This window comes from Onychomys torridus, chromosome 1, assembly GCF_903995425.1.
Source record: "Onychomys torridus chromosome 1, mOncTor1.1, whole genome shotgun sequence".
Lineage (NCBI taxonomy): Eukaryota > Metazoa > Chordata > Mammalia > Rodentia > Cricetidae > Onychomys > Onychomys torridus.
The window spans coordinates 155,486,664-155,506,614 of NC_050443.1; the positions used below are offsets into that span (position 1 = coordinate 155,486,664).

At 41.4% G+C, this 19,951-nt stretch overlaps 1 protein-coding gene across 12 annotated transcripts in view; it reads right to left on the reverse strand.

Annotated features, from left to right (window-relative positions):
• The window catches only part of Cpeb3 (cytoplasmic polyadenylation element binding protein 3), a 193,835-nt gene that overhangs the window by 93,422 nt on the left and 80,462 nt on the right, over window positions 1–19,951 (reverse strand). For 10 of the 12 annotated variants that reach the window (XM_036167847.1, XM_036167923.1, XM_036167866.1 and 7 more), the window contains exon 4: window positions 9,806–9,862. The exons of the other annotated variants lie outside the window; for them this stretch is intronic. In XM_036167847.1, coding sequence (XP_036023740.1) covers window positions 9,806–9,862 — 57 coding nt within the window. The remainder of the gene's footprint in view (window positions 1–9,805; window positions 9,863–19,951) is intronic. 12 annotated transcript variants of the gene reach the window in all.

A 19,951-nucleotide genomic window follows, 5' to 3' on the forward strand; every position in this document is an offset into this window, starting at 1 on the left:
TCGTGTGGGGGGTACATATGTATTTGGAGAACACAGTACCACCTCAGATGTTGTTCTTCAGGTACTGTCCACCACTGTTTCCTGAGACAGAGCTCTCACTGGTCTGGGGCTCAACAATTAAGCTAGACTGGCTAGTCAGTTAGCTCCAAGCACCCCACTATTTCCACTTCCCTCGCTCTGGATTACAAGTGCATGCTATCATACCTGGCTTGTTGTAGGGGTGGTGGAGATTGAACCCATGCCTATGTGGCTAGAGCTTTATCAACTGAGTCATCCCTCCCCAGCCCCTAGTATCTCTGTCCCCCTCCTAACAATACAGGGTGGCCTTGATCTTGCTCTATAGCCCAGGCTGGCTTGAATTTATGACCTTCCTTCCTCAGCCTCTCCAGTGTCTGGGATTACAGGCCAGTGCCATCACCCCCAGCAATAGCCAGCATTTTGAACATTTTCATCACAAAGAAATGATAAACATGAAGTGATGAATATGCTAATTATTCTGAATTATTACACAATGTATTTAAATATTAAAACATCACATTGTATTCTGTAAGTGTCCACTATACATATTATCTCCACAACAAAAATAAGCCTTTTTTCTTTTCCAGTCATCAATGTAAACAAAAGTGTTGGATTTCTTTATATACTGTGCACAGATGCACACATACACTTTTCTCTTTTGCAGTCCCGGGAATCAAAGCAGAGCTTTGCTCATGATGGGCTACTGCTGGGTCACTGAACTTCAGCTACAGCTACCATATGCGTTGTGTTGTTCTTCACTGAATTATAATTGGCATCATGAGAGAAGTCTTCTTTGAAATTGGAAATGTTTACAGATTAATCTATGAGATTTTTTTTTTGAAGTTAATTATATGTGTGGTGAATGCTACAAACAGGAAGTCCAGGCTACACTGCTTACACAAGAAGAGAAAGCAAACAGGAAGTCCGTAGGGAACAATAAGAAATTAGTTGGTTCCTGTGTCTTTACTGTGAGGAAGAAAATCAACTCCTGTTAAGGAATTTCATAGACACAAGGAATCTCTTCCAAAACCCATTAAAATCACAAGACAATTTCAAACTTATTTATTTCAAACGTGTGCGTGTGTGTGTGTGTGTGTGTGTGTGTGTGTGTGTATGTGTGTGTGTGTGTGACTCTTTAGTATTTAAAGCAAAAAGAAGCACCTTCAACCTGGAGGCAGGAAGCTCTGCTGCTCCTGGTTCCACCTTGTCACCTTGGTCAAGTCCCACACAGCTTCTTAATGCCAGTTTATCCATTTGTAAAGACTCACACATGTTATGCTCTCTTAGAGAAGCCCACAGCCATGCTTCCGGTTTATCCTCTTAACTCTTGGGCCTGAAACTTTCTTAGACCCCAACTTAGTTACAGTATTGTTTCAGAGCATCTATCCAAACCTATTTCAAATGTATGTTAAATATCATATATCTAATTGCTATCTAATAATCCATCACTTATAATGTGTTCATATCACACCTGTATTTTAATTCCTAAGTCTGCTCAGATTTAGAAAGAACAGCAATGGAGATCTTGTTTATGAAATTTTCAAAATCTCCAAAAGAATTACTTTGGTTTGTGAATGTCAGAAAAATTCACTATCATATTTTCCTCTGAAATTATTTTCTGCTGGGTGTGGTGACTCATGCCTTTAATCCTAATACTCAGGAAGTAGAGGCCTGTGGCTCTTTGAGAGTTCCTAGGTCAGCTGGGGCTACAAAGAAAAACCCTGTCTCAAAATAAACAAATAAATATAATGAAATTATTTTCTTTTTTGAGTGTGATGGGGCACAACCCCACCACTCTGGAGGTAGAGGCAGGAAAACCATCAAGTTTAAGGCCAGCCTCAGCTACATAGCAAGTTCAAGACCAGCTTAGGCTATATGAACCTGTTGAATATTCCTTTACACTGTGTGAATATATGTCACTGTGACTGGTTTTAAAGAAGCTGACTGGTCAATAGCTGGACAGGACGAAAATAGGTGGGAGAACCAGACTAAGGACACTAGGAAGAAGGAGGATGGAGTCAGAAGAGTCACCAGCCAGACAAGGAGAGTAAACAAGAGGTGCAAGATGGAAGAGAGATAACACCATGTGATAGAATGTGTATTAATATAAATGGGTTAATTTAAGTTGTGTTAACTAGTAATAAGCCTGAGCTATTACCTGAGCATTTATAATTAATATTAAGCCTCTTTGTGGTTATTAGAAAGCAGCTGGCAGAACACAGCTGATCATAGTCATGATGAAAAACTCCACCTTCATGAACCCTTGTCTCAAAAAACAAAACAAAGCTGGAGAGATGGCTCACTCCCTATAAGTACTTGCCATACAAGCAAGAGGACCTTAGTTCAGTCCCCAGGACCCAAGTGAAAGGTAAGCACAGCAGCACATGTCTATAACCCTGTCATTCTGGTACCAGGGAATTGGCGGCGGGGGGGGGGGGGGGGGGGGGGGGGTTGCTAAGAAGAAGGAGGAGACAGAAATCACTGAAGTTCACTGGCCAGGCAGTCTACAGGAATTGCTGAGCTCCATGTTCAGTGAAAACCCCTATTTCAATAAAACTTGGAGACTGACGAAGATACTCACATGTTGTACAAACACACACAATCCCACAAACACACAAAAAATACTTTCTTAGGATCAGGTATGGTTCCTCAAGCCTATAATCCTACCACTTGGGAGGCTGAGAGAGGGGAATTGCCACAACTTTTAGGCCAGCGTGGGCTACGCAATAAGTTCCAGGCTGGCCAAAGCTATATAGCAAGACCCTGTCTCAACCAAACAAAAACTGTTTTTTACTTTATCACTCATAGTAAGCAAAAATAACAACGTGCTCCTCCAGTTTTGAAAAATTCCACTAGGAACTCTAGCAAAGCTGGCTTTCTTTTTATTTTGGCACAAATGCATCATGTGCTCAGTTCCCTCTCTGCTACTTCCTCTCAGCTGAGCCTCCCCAAGGAGCTCATACTCAGCAAAGCATGACAAAGAGGGAGCTAAGGAGCCAAAGCTACCACACCAGGGTCTACCAACACAAACAGCCATACTAATTTGGTTCATGTTTTCTCTTTTGATTCAACAAATGCACTGTCAGCTCTCAGTTCCAACACAAATACAGGAAGGCATTCTGAAATATGTCAAGACATTAGTTAGAAGGAGAAATGTAGAGGAAAGCTTTCACTAAGGTTCCAAGTGGCCCAGTGCACAGGCTACGTATAGAGGGTTTTCATTGGTCAACGAGGGACTCTGGAACTTCTCAAACAGCTCATTGTTTCTTTGGTTATTAGGTTTCTCTTTTATTATAGTGCTGGGTGATAAAACCCAGTGTTTCAAGCTTCTTATGTACCACTCTCCTCCAGATCCTCACTCCCTTTTAAGATATTAACATTTTAAGTTTTCAAACTGTCCAGGTTTTCTTCTGGGACTCTTCAGTTTCCAGCTGCCTGGGGTATTCTAATGGGGAAGAGCATGGACAAAGAATCACCTCCCTGTCAGAAGTGGTGGCACTTCAGATTTCCTACTCACCTCTTTTTCAAACACTAATTACGACTTGGAAATATCAGAATAAAATAACAATGAAAACTTAAATGCTGGGCATAGTAGCACATGCATGTAATACCAGCCCTTCAGAGGCTGAGGCAGCAAGACTGACTGCTGGGAGTTCAAGGCCAGCCTGAGCTACATAATAAGACCCTATCTCAAAGAACAAAAACAAAACAAACAAAAACCAACAACAAAAAGCCGGGCACAGTGACTCAGAAGTAGAAGGTTCATGGCAAATTCAAGGCCAGCCTGAGTACAGAGGCCTCAAAAATAAAAATAATATAATATAAGCTCCTATTTTGGAACTCTAACATGCAAATTAAGGTAGATCTTTAACAGGCAGCCATAAAGCTGAAGCAGGAACCAGAGGCAGGGACAGCTCACATAACTTTATCTACAGTCAGTCACTGTGCTGTGTACCAGTCGTTTTCATGGTCATCATCTCCACTTTACAGGTGAGGAAATCAGGGACAATGAGGAGTGAAGACTGAGGCCCTGAGCTGGTAAAGCTGGGAAGAGGTGACAGCAGGTCTGCCTGACCCCAGACATAGCCATCTACTGCTGTGTGAGGTAAGTGCTGTGTGGGAAGGTTTCCTGTGCGCTCAGATGCTTGCCAGAGAGCTGTTGGAAGCAAAGACTACCCCCCTTAGGCACACTACTCCTTCATTTGCCAGCTTCCCTAAGCCAGCTGGAAAAGGGAGAAAGTCAAAAGGAATAAACTGCACACCCTTGGCAGTAAAGCCTCTTAAACTGACAGTGACCATCCTGGCTTTGAACATGAATTTGACCTTAATTTGGTTGACTTGGGCCAGTCACGGAGGCACTTTCCTGAGAATCAGTGTGAGAGAAAATCACCAAGTCAGACAACCCTCCTACGGAAGTGCACAACTGCTAAAGCAAATGCATACCCACCACGTAGAAAAAAGCAAAACCATAAGCTACCGTAAGCGGCAGAAGCAAACCTGCCTGACACAAATACTAGCACGGAGGAAGCCAGGAGCACACTCAGGGGTCTCTCTCTTTTTCTGGCAGGAAAGCTGTATCATGCAAACTTACAGAGTTGTTGAAGTAAAAATAAAAATGGCTCAGTGGACAATCATTACAATAGCAAGGGGGAATATTACCTACTCTGGAGGAAAGAACACACTGTTTCAAAACTACTTTTATTTTGGAAATACTGGATAAGCAGGGAGTCTTACTGATGAAGGAGAGGGTTCCTTCTACCATCCACCCTTTTATATTCTACAACACTGAAGGAATTCATTTCTTTCTTAGCTATGTTTCAAGATCCAGCCCAAACACAGGCCTACTAATTCTTACTAGACTTATAGTCTTACAAACTTATTTTATCTGGCAGTGGTGATGCATGTCTTTAATCCCTGCACTGGGGAGGCAGAGACAAGTGGATCTCTGAGTTCAAGTTCTCATTCAGTTCCAGAATGGCTAGGGCTACACAGAGAAGCCCTGTCTCGACGCTCCCCCTCAAAGATTTTTTAAAATTGTTTTTTATAAATGTGTTTGTGTGAGTGGATGTCACACATGTTCAGGTATCCTCAGAGGCCAGAAAAGCGCATTGGTTCCCCTAGAGCTGGAGTTACAAGTAGCTATGAGTTGACCAATATGGGTGCTGGAAATAAAGCGGGTCTTCTGAGAAGTACTCCTGACCGTTGAGCCAGTCTCCGGTCCCTAGATTTACAGTCTTAAAGAGGAAAATCAGGGAGATGAGCCCAGTCAGCAAAGTGCTTGCCTGGGAAGCATGAGAACAGCTGTGGGGTAGAAGGTGAGTTGAACATGGTGGCACACTTTGAGGCAGGCACAGGTAAATTCCTGGGCTCACTGGCCCAGCAACAGCCCCCTTTCTTCAGAAAGCTCCAGGCTAGCAAGACAAATCTCCAAAGAATGGTGACAGTGCCTGAGGAATGACATCCAAGGCTGTCTTCTGGCCTCCACATGCGTGTTCATACATGTATATGCACAAACCCACACATATAAATATGCACACACGTAGATTCTGGCTTTATACAAATCTTGCCAACCTTGCCATACCCTATGTGCTTATTAGACTTCCTGCCAATTCCTCCTTGCTTTGCACAGCTGGTATCCTTCCCTTCTCTCCTAAGCTTATTTCCTGCCTTCTGGATGGCACCAGCAGTGGTGTTTCTCAGGGTTGACTGTAATTGGGAGCTTTAATCCCAGCACTCGGGGGCAGGCAGGCAGATCTCCAAGTTCCAGGCCAGCCTGATCTACAGAGTGAGTTCCAGGGCAGCCAGGGCTACACAGAGAACCCCTGTCTCAAAACTTAAAAGAGTAACTGGGAGACAAGGCCTTGGTCAGCAAACCCAGAAAACTGCCCCCACTCTTTGACAGGTGAGAATGCTCATCCCGGCACCCCCTTCCCTTCCAGTCAAGAGAGCTGAGAACATACTTCTATCTCCAGAGCAGATCCAGGTTTGGGTGAGCCAAGGAATGAAGGAAGGATACTGTGAATGGTGGCTTTGTGCAGAGTTTAAAAACACGGACTGTTCAGAGGAAGAAAGGAGAAACTCGGTTCACATAGTTCCTCCACCCCACCTTTCAACATCTCACTGAGGCCCAAGCTGATCTTCAACTTGCTTTCCTTCTGCCTCAGCCTCCCAAGTGCTGGGACTACAGGTGTGTACTACCCTCAAAAGCACTTTTTTGTTTTCTTAGCTACTCCCTCTCTTTTTAAAAAATATAGCTAAACTTCTATTTAGTCCCCTTCAAAGACCAAAAATTGTGAATTAGTAAAATTTTAGTGATTTGTGCTTTGTTTTGTTTTGTTTGTTTTTGAAACAGGATCTCTCTTTGTAGCCCTGCCTCTCCTGGAACTCCTTGTGTAGACCAGTCTGGCCTCGATCTCAGAGATCCATCTACCTGCCTCTGCCTCCTGAGTGCTGGGATTAAAGATGTGAGCCACCGTAAGTTTTAGTGATCTTTAATTTTATTCCAATCATTCCTATGTAAAAGTTGAGGGAGACAATAAACAACCTTCATAGGACAGAAACTTTGGGAAGACAGATGACAGGGAAAACAGAAGGCAGAAAGACCTATGAGCTGCTGGGCATGGGGCACACATCTGCAGGCCAACGAGAGTAACAAGTGGGGCAAGTGAGTCTGAAGCTGGCCTGAGCTCGTCAGACTGTCCCAAAGAAACCAGGGGGTAGGGTAGGAAGGGAAGAGATTATGGAGCTGTGTATGGTGGTGGCACATGGGTCAAATCCCAGTATTTGGGAGGTGGAGGTGGGAGAATCTCAACTTCTAAGCTCAACCTGGTCTCTACATAAATACTATACACACAAACATGTCTGCACACACATTACATACATGTGACTAGATGAGCTGGGCTCAATGTGTCAAAGAGAGCAAATCACACATATAATACAACCAACATGTGGATGGGACCATGTCAAGATGAGATGATTTTGGCAGAGCAAATGCCAAACTCTGGTTGTTGTTGTTTTTTTAATGGTTTATTTTGAGGAGCCAAATGGATTTGTCAACCCTGGGAACACCCCGAGAAGTACGTAAGACTAATATATTCTTGTCTGCCATCACATTCCATCTATATAGCTCATCAACATGTGACATAGATATTGGCAAAATGGCCTTCTGACCTCCACACCTATACCATGGCATATATATACTTACCCCACCCACACTCGTTATTCACCACAATAAAAAAACTTTTTTGATTATTACCTAATCAGCCTCCTTTCTCTAAGAGATGCAATTGATGCTAAAAGGGAGATATAAGCAAGCCACATGTATAGTGTGCAAATCTCATAAATGAAATCTCCTATTTTATGAACCAAACATAATCAAAACCTTTTGAAGAGAAAATGTCTTTGAGTTTCATTTTCTACCCAGAAACCAACAAATTGCATCCTCTCCCTCTTGAAGAGGACAATTCACATCATGTCAAATTAGATCATTTCCAGATGCACAGCAACTGCTTCAGGCAGACAATATATTACTAGCACACTATTCCTTCATGGTCAAAGTTACTAACTAAGCTCAGCTAAGCATGTTATCAATTCTCTCTGTCTGTCTGTCTCTGTCTCTGTCTCTGTCTGTCTGTCTCTCTCTCTCTCACACACACACCATACTCTCGTCTGGAATTTGCATTGTCAAGCAGGACACGTGCACAGGCCAGATCAGGGCTTGTGTCACCAACAGTGCCACAATCCCCACATGCTCAGGGTTAAGTGCTACATGTCAGATCCAGGAAATGTGTAATATTTTAGATCAAATGTGTGTATATTTTAGAGAATCTAATGGTAGTTTAAAACCCTTACTCAAGAAGAAAGTGGATTAACATACACAGCCCTACATTTACTCAGTATGTCTCCCATGTGGACCAGGAATTGGCTTGCACCCTGAGAGGATAAGAGGTCACTCACTTGACAGAGGAAAAAACTGCAATTCTGAGTCAACAGCTTGTCTGGGCCTCCTGACGACAAAGAGTTTCTGTGTAGGCTCTTGTGAAGTTGTTTGGTCTGTACACACTGAAGAGGCAAGCTGACCCTGGGCAGACCTCCAGGGTTTTTGTTTTTTGAGACAAGGTGTGGAGATCACACTGATCTCCACTCTAAGTTTTCCATACCATGCCTCGCCCTGGAGGATTTTCATTTTACAAGCAGCACTGACATATGAAAACTGGACCAGAGAAACCAGGCCCAAGAGTTTACGGACCACACCAGAACAAGGAGTAAAACTCCTTTACCTAGATCCCACAAAGAGGAGGACACCTAACAGTGTGGTAACAACAGCCACACAGGCCTGTCACCTGAACATCCAGCTGTGCACCAAGGGACCCACAGGCTGAGAACTGCTGGCTGTCCCTAGGGCTTTATTTCAGCTAAAACCCCAATGGTGGTGTAATACACTACAACTGCAGCCCCTCCCCACTCCATTAGGTGTCCACTGCCTCCTATCTTACGACTCTATGGTCTCACACCTCACCTCTGCAGGCCTGCTCAACCTGAAGACCTTGTGGCTTGGCTCTGCATGCCTCTAGGAGTTCAACTGGGTCCTCTCTATTGTCTCTAACTACTGCAAGGACCGCTTCTATGTTTACCTGCTCTCTGCCTCTGCCTCCAGGCGGGACCAGGGTAACTCCTGAACTCTGCTGTAGCCTCTCTAACCCTTTTCTAACCTACAAACATACATGTTTATATAAATAGTTACCGTGCTGTGTGTAATGAGCAATATGAAAAAATTCAGGCATAATGCTTATAGCACAGTCTCAAATAGCCTAAACTGCCTCAAGCTTTCTACATAGTGAATGTAACTAACCTTGAACTCCTGATCCTCCTCTACCATTACATTCCCAAATGCTGGGATTACAGGTGTGTGTCACCACTCCTGACTCTCCAAAGCACTGAGCAACATTCTGGTTAATAATTTTTTTTGTGTGTGTGGCTCTAGAATGTAATCCCATAATTATACTGACAAAACCACTTCTGACCAGCAAAGCTGCTAACATCTACAATATACAAATTTTATCAATGGAAAAGCCCTGAATATCCATCTTGAAACATCTATGGACTGCTTACAACAATGAGAAAATTATATTATGTATAAATTAGCTAATTTATTCCTTCAGATTTTCTGCCCGACTCTCTCTCTCTCTCTCCCTATACCTCCTTCTTTCATTATTTCACCCTAATGGTATAGAGCAGGAGCTGGGAAACATTTCCTGTTACTAATTTAAAACTTTATTTACAAACACAGGCAAGTAGGCCAGATTTAGTTCACAGGGTTGCATTCTGCCAATGCTGGCTTGAAGCAGTGAGTTTTCAAGCTTTTCTTTACTCAGACTCACCTAAATGACTGCTAATGCACAAATTTCTAGAATCCATCCTCAAAGTTTCTCATTCCATGGGTAGGTCTATAGAAGACCCTGAGATTTTGTGTTTTTAGTAGTTCCCAAGTAATGCTGATGCTGCTGGTACAGAAATCCCACTCTGAGAACCGCTTGTATAGAACAGTAGTCTACTACCCCCAATAAGAGATGAAACAGAAGAGCACCAACTGCTCTTCCAGAGGTCCTGAATTCAATTCCCAGCACCCACATGGTGGCTCACAACCATCTTTAATGAGATCTGGCTCCCTCTTCTGTATACATAATAATAATAAAAAGAAAGATGAAACAGTGAAAATCTAATTAAGCAAAATGTATCTTGCAAACCTGACTGATACTTTTATAGAGTATTTCATAAGAAGACTTACTGTTCAGTGCCATAATGTTATCTGTTCCTGGATGATGGAAATTTATTCCCATGCGTCCTGGAAAATAAAGTAATTTTTATCTTAAGCACACACACACACACACACACACACACAAACAAACAAAAACATTGTTCAATATAATTATTTCAAATACACTACAAAATATAGACATTACAAAACAGTACAGATTAATCTATAGCAATGCTATCAAGGCCAAAGCATTTACAACAATTTTAAATCAATTCATAAAACACAGACATGAAAAGCCTTAAAACAAGCCAAAGTCTCAACATAAAATACAACCAAACAAAAAGAAGCTTCTGTTATAGTCTGAAATTTGTACATCTCCCATATTAAATTTAAACAAGGTCCATTTCCTGGGTAAGCATTTTATTTAAACAATTATGTATTTATGCCCTTCAAAGTAAGGCATAAAAAAAAGAAATTTAGAGAAGTTTATAAACATGAAGTTTATAGAGAATAAAAAGATAGTTTCATAATGGCTCAAAAAAATGCAACATAATTACCAGAGTAGCAAAATGAAGAAAGATGGTAAATTTTATGTAAATATAGCAAGGGAAAGAAAGACTGATGTAAAAATGTAAGCGTTCCTAAGTTGTCCTGCACTCCCTTTCCTTCTGGGGTTGGTTTGTATGGTGAGATGTTGTGTTCTTTATGACTATGTGGACCTCCTAATCTAGAGCTCACCATGTACACTGGGCTGGTCTCTAGCTCACAGAGACATGCCTGTCTTTGTCTCTCTCAAGAACGGGGATTAAAGCACGCACTACCTTGCCTGGCCCCACCACTAACTACTCTTAGCACCTATGATAAATGTGACTTTCCAGAGTTTCATCCTCACAATAACTTGAAACTTCTGCCCACATTGGTTGGTTTCCTATTTTTATATACTTCAGAGGTTAAGAATCATTTTTACATTTTTAATGGGCTGGAAAACCAAACAAAAGCAAAGAGGCAACAGAGCCCTGTGTCTTGTAAACCCTAAAATATTTATTCTGTAGTCCTTCACAAAGTTTGAACCCTTGATCTATAAGATCGTAAAGAGAATCAGACGTTTCAATTAATGGCCCATTGGGGTAAAGAGTGCAAGGTGTGTATATGGCAGGTAGGGTGGCACTGGGGAGATGGATAGAGTGGGATTCAGAAGTACAGAGGGAAAGACGCCAGGGTATAGAAGGAAAGATGCAGATGGTTCCTGCTTTTTTCATTATTATCGACAAAGAAGATGGATGTACCAAAAAAACTAAAATTAAACCCAAAGAGTCTTGTATAGGAGGGAAATGTACTATGCAAGATTTCTTGACCAATTTCTTCAACAAAATAATTATCAAAATCAGGTGTGGTGGCTCAACCCTGTAATCCCAGAATTTGGGAGACAAGAGGAATGTTGGGAATTCAGGACCAGTCTATAGTTACAGAGTAATACCATGTTTCAAAAAACAAACACACAAAAAGATGTTGCAACAATAACTAGGGTGTAATATCTATATATTTGACTCTGTAAACTTTTCATATATAGTTACTTTGAGAGTTATCATGAAATCCACAGAAAAGCATGTTAATTTTTTTGTTTGTTTTTTGTTTTGTTTTTTGAGACAGGGTTTCTCTGTGTAGCCCTGACTGTCCTGGAGCTGGCTTTGTAAACCATGCTGGCCTTGAACTCACTGAGATCCACCTGCCTCTGCCTCCCAAACGCTGGGATTAAAGTCATGCACCACCACTGCCCAGCAGAAAAATGTTATTTTAGGACACGTGTTTTGCCACTGAGATATCCCTAAAGTCCTAAAAATGTTCATTATATTTTATAGCCACTGCTTAAATAAACACCAGTTACATAGTATAGAGAAAGCTGGAGATAAAGGTTTCTGATTTTTTTCCTCTGACAGCTACAGCTCTGTATGTAATTGTAAAAGGCCCAGTTTTCATTTGGAATTAAACTCTGTCATTGGGAACTGGACACAAACATCACTGCTAAGCTCAAGACCACAGAAAAACAGAATAACTTAATGAAAAAAACCAAAGTCCTCACTCAACTTTATACTACTTGTGTGTGTGTGTGTGTGTGTAAGAATGAGAAAAAATCAATGAAATTGTCAAATAATAAAGGAAATCTTCTTAAAGAAATGATTTCTGTAGAAAAACTGTTTTCATATTAGCTATAAACTAATTACTAGGAGTTTTAAAAGAATCCCATTGTTGGAAGCCATATTTAACATAACTATACTTATCCCACATGCCTTACTATGCTTTTCTAATTCCTAGGTCTCTTTAGAGTCTCTGAAAGTTAAAGTCTATACCATATGCAATCCTGTCTCCTACCAACACCTAAATGAAAAACTATTTCACAAAAATTTGTCACCAGAACAAGATTTGACTCAGTAAGAATTTACATTCTGGTTTCATTTAATTAAATCAACGTTCTTTACACCCAAAACTAACATCTGTGAACACTAAAAGTGATATCCTCTAATTCAGCTTCATCATATTCTAGGGTATCAACCACACTAGCTAGGTGCCGGAAGGTCTACATAAAATCCCATCAAGACTTCAAGCTCACTGTCCATTGGAACTTAAGGAAAACAGAATCTCTTTAGTTAGATGGTAGCACACATCTATAGCCCACACATAAGAGGCAGGGGCAAAAGAATCACAATTTCAAAGACAGCCTGAGCTGCACAGTAAAATCATCTAAAAAAACCCAAACAACAATATCATGAAAAAGTCAGAGACAGTGGTGTACAGGCAATCTCTGTGAATTCTAGGCCAGTTAGCACTATATAGTGAGATCTTGTTTAAACAAAACACGAAAAGCAGGACCTCTTAAATCTTTGATCAATGAATATTCAAATGGGTCCTTAAAAGGGACTGATGATCCTTAATATCATTTAAATAAGGGAAGGTTGTCAAAGACATCGAGTGACCCCAAATTTAGTTGCTCTTCATTCAAATTCAATTCCCGTATAACAGAGAATTACCTACTTTACTGACATTGCACCAAATAAGGTTTCTATATTTCTGGAATGTTGCCCTTTTTAGCCTCAGAACTTGATCATAGCTACATGGCATTTTGAGTTTCTTGAAGAGCTAGAACATTTCACCTTGATGAACTTGAGAGGAAGTGGCTGTTTCGTAGTTATCATCCTCTACCTCACTGGTTACTTGCAACTCTGTCTTAAGGAGCAGAGCAGGAGGCACAGCTGGGTCTGATGGGGGAGGCACAGCTGGGGTCTGATGGGGGAGGCACTGCTGGGTCTGATGGGGGAGGCACAGCTGGGGTCTGATGGGGGAGGCACAGCTGGGGTCTAATGGGGGAGGCACTGCTGGGGTCTAATGGGGGAGGCACTGCTGGGGTCTGATGGGGGAGGCACTGCTGGGTCTGATGGGGGAGGCACTGCTGGGTCTGATGGGGAAGGTACTTCTAGGGTCTGATGGGGGAGGCACAGCTGCTTGGAAAAAAAGCAGTAGTTTTTACCTTTCCTGGTCTTCTCCCTAATTTTTTTTTTTCAATGAATCTTTGGATAAAAAGTAACATAAATCTTGAAAGGAACTCTTCAATACTGGATCCCTAGAATCTATAAGCTGAATATAATTTAGGTTTCCTACTAAATATAATGTTTTGGGTAAAGTTAAATATCACTTTTTAGTTTATCTCTTCAAAAAGTAGTGTTTAGCATATAAATGCAATCTATTTTCATTTAATAAAAATTAGAATATATGGAAAAAATAAGATCACTAAAGACAAAACAGTCAGTTTTTATTTATACTTTTCACTGTAGAAAACATGCATGAAGCTTCTTTCCTAAGAATGTGGTCATTTTATAATTTTTCTTAGAGTAATGTGCATCTAAACTTTAACACTTATTACAGGATTTTGGAAGAGAAAGAGTGTAGTGGCAGAGAAACCTCGATGCTAAATTCAGAAGAGGCCATTTCTTTTCGCTTCCTTTTGTCCAACAAATGCTGCTGTTGAATCAGCTGTGAAAACAGGACTGAGCATGTGACATCTGGTGATTTTGTTCCTGCAGTCTGGGGCTGCCAGTGTGACATCTGTCACCTGTCTTGAGTCTGCTATTTTTAAAGTGTTCTTGTCACTAGCTATCGTTCAAGCATAGTGTAAAATATAAGGTATCAAAAGCTGGACGCCATCCTTAGTCTTACTAAATTAAACGATGCTGTGGAAATCTGAGACCGCCCCACTTTGCTCACATCACGGGACATAACAGACAGGAGTTAGCAGAGGATGGACAGAGGGTAGAGAATTGAGTTATGTTTGTTTAGAATGGGAAAAAATTTTACATCTTCATAAACTCCATTGATTCATATTTTAAAATCTACCTTACAGTTATTCAAATTTCAGAGCTGAAATAAACCCATACTTTTGTGTGTCCAAAATACAAGCTGGATTTTTATTAATTCATAATTAGTAAGGAAGTCAGTTCTTCAGCACACTAACACACCTTTCTCTAATCACTTGCTTTACTCTAAAAAAAAGTCAAGTACTTAAGCAGCTTCAAAGAGAATGTAGTACTTTGTTCAAGAAAACAGTCTTCTAAATTTTACCTATTTTCTCTAAAAAGTTAGAGATACACTCCTAGAGAAACAATGAAGTCAGGTGTGGTGGATATGCCTATAATACCAGGTCTCAAAGGCTGAGGCAGGAGAATCTTGAATTTAAAACCAGCTTGGCTCCACAGCAAGACCCTGTCTCAAAACAGAAAAGAGGGGGAGGGCAGGTCTTGAGGCCGAGCAAGCCAACTCTCCACCAAGCCCAATGACCCGAATTCGGTGCCTGGGACATGGTAGAAAAAGAAAACAGATTCCTACAAATTGTGCTGTGAACCCTGTGAACAATATATTAGTTTGTTTTTTGGTGGTTTTTTTTTTTGTTTTTTGTTTTTGTTTTTTGTTTTTTTGTTTTTTTCGAGACAGGGTTTCTCTGTAGCTTTGGAGCCTGTCCTGGACTAGCTCTGTAGACCAGGCTGGCCTCGAACTCACAGAGATCCGCCTGGCTCTGCCTCCCGAGTGCTGGGATTACAGACGTGCACCACCACCACCACCTGGCTCAATATATTAGTTTTTAAAAGCTGAATTTCTTTTTAAGGCAATGGTAAAATCTGGAACTATAATATGGTATTATAGATCTTTTCCAAATAACCAATAAGCAAAACTGTGAGCTCAGAACGGAAGTCAATTTTGGGCACGTTCCCCTGCCCCCCAGGGAGGGGCAGGCTGTGGGGGAAGGGGGCTCCAGTCACACTCTTCTAGCAGCTGGGGCCGCGGGCATGCTTGCTGTCACATTATAACTGCTGTCAGTTCTTAAATCCTTTGCACTTGTTTTCCTGGTTAAAGCTGCAGCTCAACTGAATCAGAATTTCAGAAGCTAGTACCCAGGTATAATCTTCCTTTTATAACTGTCAGATGATGAAAATGGTCGCCGGGTGGTGGTGGCGTATGCCTTTAATCCCAGCATTCGGGAGGCAGAGCCAGGTGGATCTCTGAGTTTGAGGCCAGCCTGGGCTACAGAGAGAGTTTGAGGACAGCCAGGGCTGTTACACAGAGAAACCCTGTCTCGAAAAACAAAACAAAAACAAAAACAAACAAAAAAGCTGTATCTTAAATCGGGCAAAGTAACAGACGAAACCTTTAGCCTCGGCAACAAAGGAAGGTGAGACAAGGAGATGTCTTAAGTGCAGGGGTTCAGGGCTAGCCTGGGTGACCAAGTAAGCCTCGAAGAGAAGAGGCGGCTGGAAATACATGGACAAGAACAGTCACTTCTTGGTGCTTCAGTCTGTCTCCAGCAGTTGAAAAGGTCCTTTTGTCCTTCCCTTTAGGTGCTGGGAATCAAACTGGAGGGACACGTGCAGCTAAGACTCAGCTAACTTTGTAAAGGACACACTGACATAGGTCGGAAGAAGCTGATATTGAAATACAACTAAGCAATGATTCAGGCTACAGAATAGACAACATATTTTCTTCTGGAGGATCAAGTCAAAAGAAAATGTAATGAACATACATTTCTTTAAAAAAAAAACAAAAACAAGAGAACCTAAAAATTCCCCAAAGGGAACCAATTTTGTGTCAGTCTGTCATATTACATTTAAATATGATGAATAGAGAAAAGTGTCTCTGTAACAGCAAAGGGGTGGCATTCACACCTTCCAAGTTCTGTCAATTTAAATGTGCTGAAGCACTATTACCAGAAAATGAGCTATTTTTTCCCCAGACTTTTTCAATATATCTTTTAACGCAGGCCCTTCAATCTGAGTTTTCAACCAACACCTGCTCATTTCATTTTTCCAATCTCAGTTCCATGAAGGACAAAGAAAGAGAAAATCCAAATACATAGAACCAGTTCATCAGTCACTATCCCCAGTCAGCAGACCAGGACTCCTGTGTAAGAGTGAGGATGCACAGGATGAGGGAACCCTCCCCTTCCTGCTGTCCCTGCAGCCTGCTTTATGTGTTTCTGCAGCCAGAGGATGGGGTCTCGCTTTCTAGGGATCAGCTACTCTGTCCAAAGCATGTGGCTGCTATTTCCTTGTTTATTCTAGTAGGAAAGGTGATTGACCAATTAAGCCTAATGATTACAGGTTTTCAAGTCTGAAGACAGTCTCATACAAAGACAGTACAGTGATGAATCTTTTTTCCTTTCTCTCCTCTTATTTCTAACACTAGAAACCCTCTTTCCCTACACAGGAGGAGGGTTGGATTTGAGGAGAGACCAGTTCCTTCCACCACTCCTATCTCCGCTAATCCAAGGACTTCTGTATTTAGAAACAAAGTAACAAGACCCCTCAATTTACATTTGTCTCAAAACCCTCCTGTCTCATCAGTATGAGGCATCTCTCAACCAAAATGGATGTACAAGGTGTAAGACACAAAGTCCTTATTCTGCGCTCTGTTACAGCCAAAGTGACCCAGCCAGTGACTTCGACAGAAGGTACCTTTTTCCTTTCCTTTTTCCTGCAGGATTCAAGCCAGAGGCTTCCTTCTGCACAAGGGCTCCACCATCGAGCTCTACACACTGGCACCCCACAGAAGGCACGTCTCTGTGATTCATCATCTAGACTGAGTCAGCATGAGCACAAACACAACAAAAAAATCTCTAAGGTCTGATTTACTGAAACGGAAGTCTTTTTCTCCTAAACTTCCTGTTCTCACACTAGCCCTTTCTTTTTCTTGAATCAAAAGAATGCTTGAATAAAATGATTTTTCACTAAATATTTCTTAAATAATAGATACTGATAGCTTCTATATGACTACCACTGTGACTATGCACCATGTCCATTTTAAGTATATCATGAAGTAATTTATGTCATATTTGAATGCTTGGTACCTAGTTGGTGGAACTATTTTGGAAAAGATTAGGAGGTGGCCTTGTTGAAGAAGGTGTATCACTAGGGCTGGACTTTTTGAGGTTTCAAACGCCCACACCAGGCCCAGTCTCTCCTCCCTCCTCTCTCCCCTCTCTCTCTCTCCTCTCTTCTCTCTCCTTTCTCTTTCTCTCTCTCCCCTCTCCTCCCCACACCTCCAACTTGAGATTTATGTGTTCAGCTGCTGCTCCAGTTCCATGTCTGCCCACCATGGTGGTCATGCACTCACCATCTGAAACTACACACAAGCCTCCAATTAAATACTTTCTTTTGTAAGTTGCCTTAGTCATGGTGTCTCTTCACAGCAATAGAATACTAAGACAGCTACGTTATTCAGATAGACAGTTTAAGAACGTGATTTAGGGCAGTTTTCTTTCTCCTACACATGGCTTTTGAAAATGATGGTTTATCCTTCACTAATCACTACTTATCTATGGAAACAACTGTGACAATTTGCAGCCAACATGGAGCTGTAGTCTGGTCAAGAAATAAATCTGTACAGACATGGCTTAGTTTATCACAGGGGTCAAGGAATAAGCCATGCTCATCTCCACAGATCATCACACGCAGTGTCTGTCTGCACAGTTCCTTGTGCCAGGGATCTCATCTTCCCACCTATTTCATAAGGTGTTTGATCTTAATTACAAGGTTTTAAAGAAGCTAATGTATTCAGTTCAATAGCCAACTAGGGGCAGATAAAGAACTCAAATCTAGTTTGGACTGACTACAAAGTTAGAAAGGTTGTGTTTTGAAATTTCATCTCCTACATAGAAAATGTAGGACATCTGGGAGGCTCTTAATAAAGACTGAATAACTTTGCTGTTTCTATGAATTGAGCCTACAGCTGGCTTTTTAACTTTCATTTTTGACTCACTACATATTATTTTAATTTTTTTTTTTGTATAGTAAGCAAGAATGTGGGATTTTTCCTAAAGAAAACTGAATTCTAAGAATAACACCAGTGCAAATAAGTACCACCAAATCCAACTCTGTTCTTGAGTTTTGAGACACACACATACACCCACCCCACCCCCACAGTGTTCCCACATTCAAGAGGGAAAAGATCAAGACCAAGGGTCTAAGAAGGATACTTAGGAAGGAAAGAAAAGATGGAACAGGGCAAAGCACTTCCCAGCACACAGTAGGTGCCCTAATGTATCATCTACCCCCTAACGTTCAACCTACTCTGATACTTCTATCTTTAGACCCATAGACCATCATTATGAATGTGCCTTAAGCAAAAGCTACATAAAGAAAAACTTACAGCAGCATTATTTAGGATAAAGAAAAACTGGAAAGTCTAAATTTATGTTCTATCAATAAATTATAAATCAGAGAGAAATATGGGTATTTATTATTATAGAAAATAAAAACTAAAGGCTACACCATCATAATGTTTCTTATGCTTTAAGTTACTTATATGTATATGTATGCATGTGGAGATCTGACAGAGGACAATCTCTGCTGTTGTTCCTCAGATACCGTCCGCATGTTTTTGGTGAGGTTGTGGTTCTGTTTATTTTTGACATGGGGTCTCTCATGGCCTGGAACTCATCAAGCAGGCTAGACTCACTGGCCAATTGAGTCTGCCTGTCTCTCCCCAGCACTGGGATTGTGAGCACATGCTAGCATAGCCAGATCTTTTAACTGGGTTCAGAGATTGAGCTCAGGCCATTATGGTGCAAGACAAGTACTCAGACTGAGCTATCTCTCCAGCCTGAAGACTGAGCAATCCCTCCAGCCTGAAGACTCAGCTATCTCTCTTCAGCCCAAAGACTGAGCTATCCTTCCAGCCTGAAGACTGAGCTATCCTTCCAGCCTGAAGACTGAGCTATCCCTCCAGCCTGAAGACTCAGCTATCCCTCCAGCCTGAAGACTCAGCTATCCCTCCAGCCTGAAGACTCATCTATCCCTCCAGCCTGAAGACTCAGCTATCCCTCCAGCCCAACTTCTTAGCCACCTTTTATTCTGACAATTTTCTTTACTTTTAAGGCTAAAAGTATCTTACACATTTTCTTTTCTCCTCTTCCTTCTTTGTTCTTGTTCTTGGTGTTTTTGAGACAAGTCTCACTACACAGCTCTGTGTGGCCGGGTACTTGTTATGTATAAGCTCAGGCTGCCCTTGTGCTTGTATCACCCTCCTGCCTCTGCTTCCCAAGTGCTGAGATTATGATGTGCATCACCATGCCCAGTGTCAAAATATTTTCTTAAAGGTGCAAGTGATGTCACTGACCACAGGGACATAGTGATGTCACTGACCTCAGGGAAGTAGTCTGTTTATAGGAAATCATGCAGTTCAGTATGATAAATTGGGAAGTTGAAACCATATTCAAACTATAAAAAGGTACATACTAAAGGTCTCCCAACTCATTAGGCCACAATACATGTATGGTGAAGCAGTCTTTTACCTCATATTTGCCAGTAAAGAAAAGTCTGCAGAGTTGGTAGGACTGGCAATTGACAAAGGACACACCACAAATGGGAAAGGTCTTTACATTACAGTGAGGTCACCCTCCTTTCACTATGCCAGTACTCTAGTTCATGTGGCAAATAGCTTCTGCTTTACCACTGTACATAAAATTCTAAGAAAAAAAATCAATGCAGAAACTATAATCTGAAGTTCTTTCCTAATTTTTTACTGAAAGAATACAATGGTGTACCCCTATAATCCTAGCACTCACAAGGATGGGGCAGGAGGACTGTCTTGAGTTCAGTGGTCAGCCTGAGATAAATAATGTGTTCTAGGACAGTA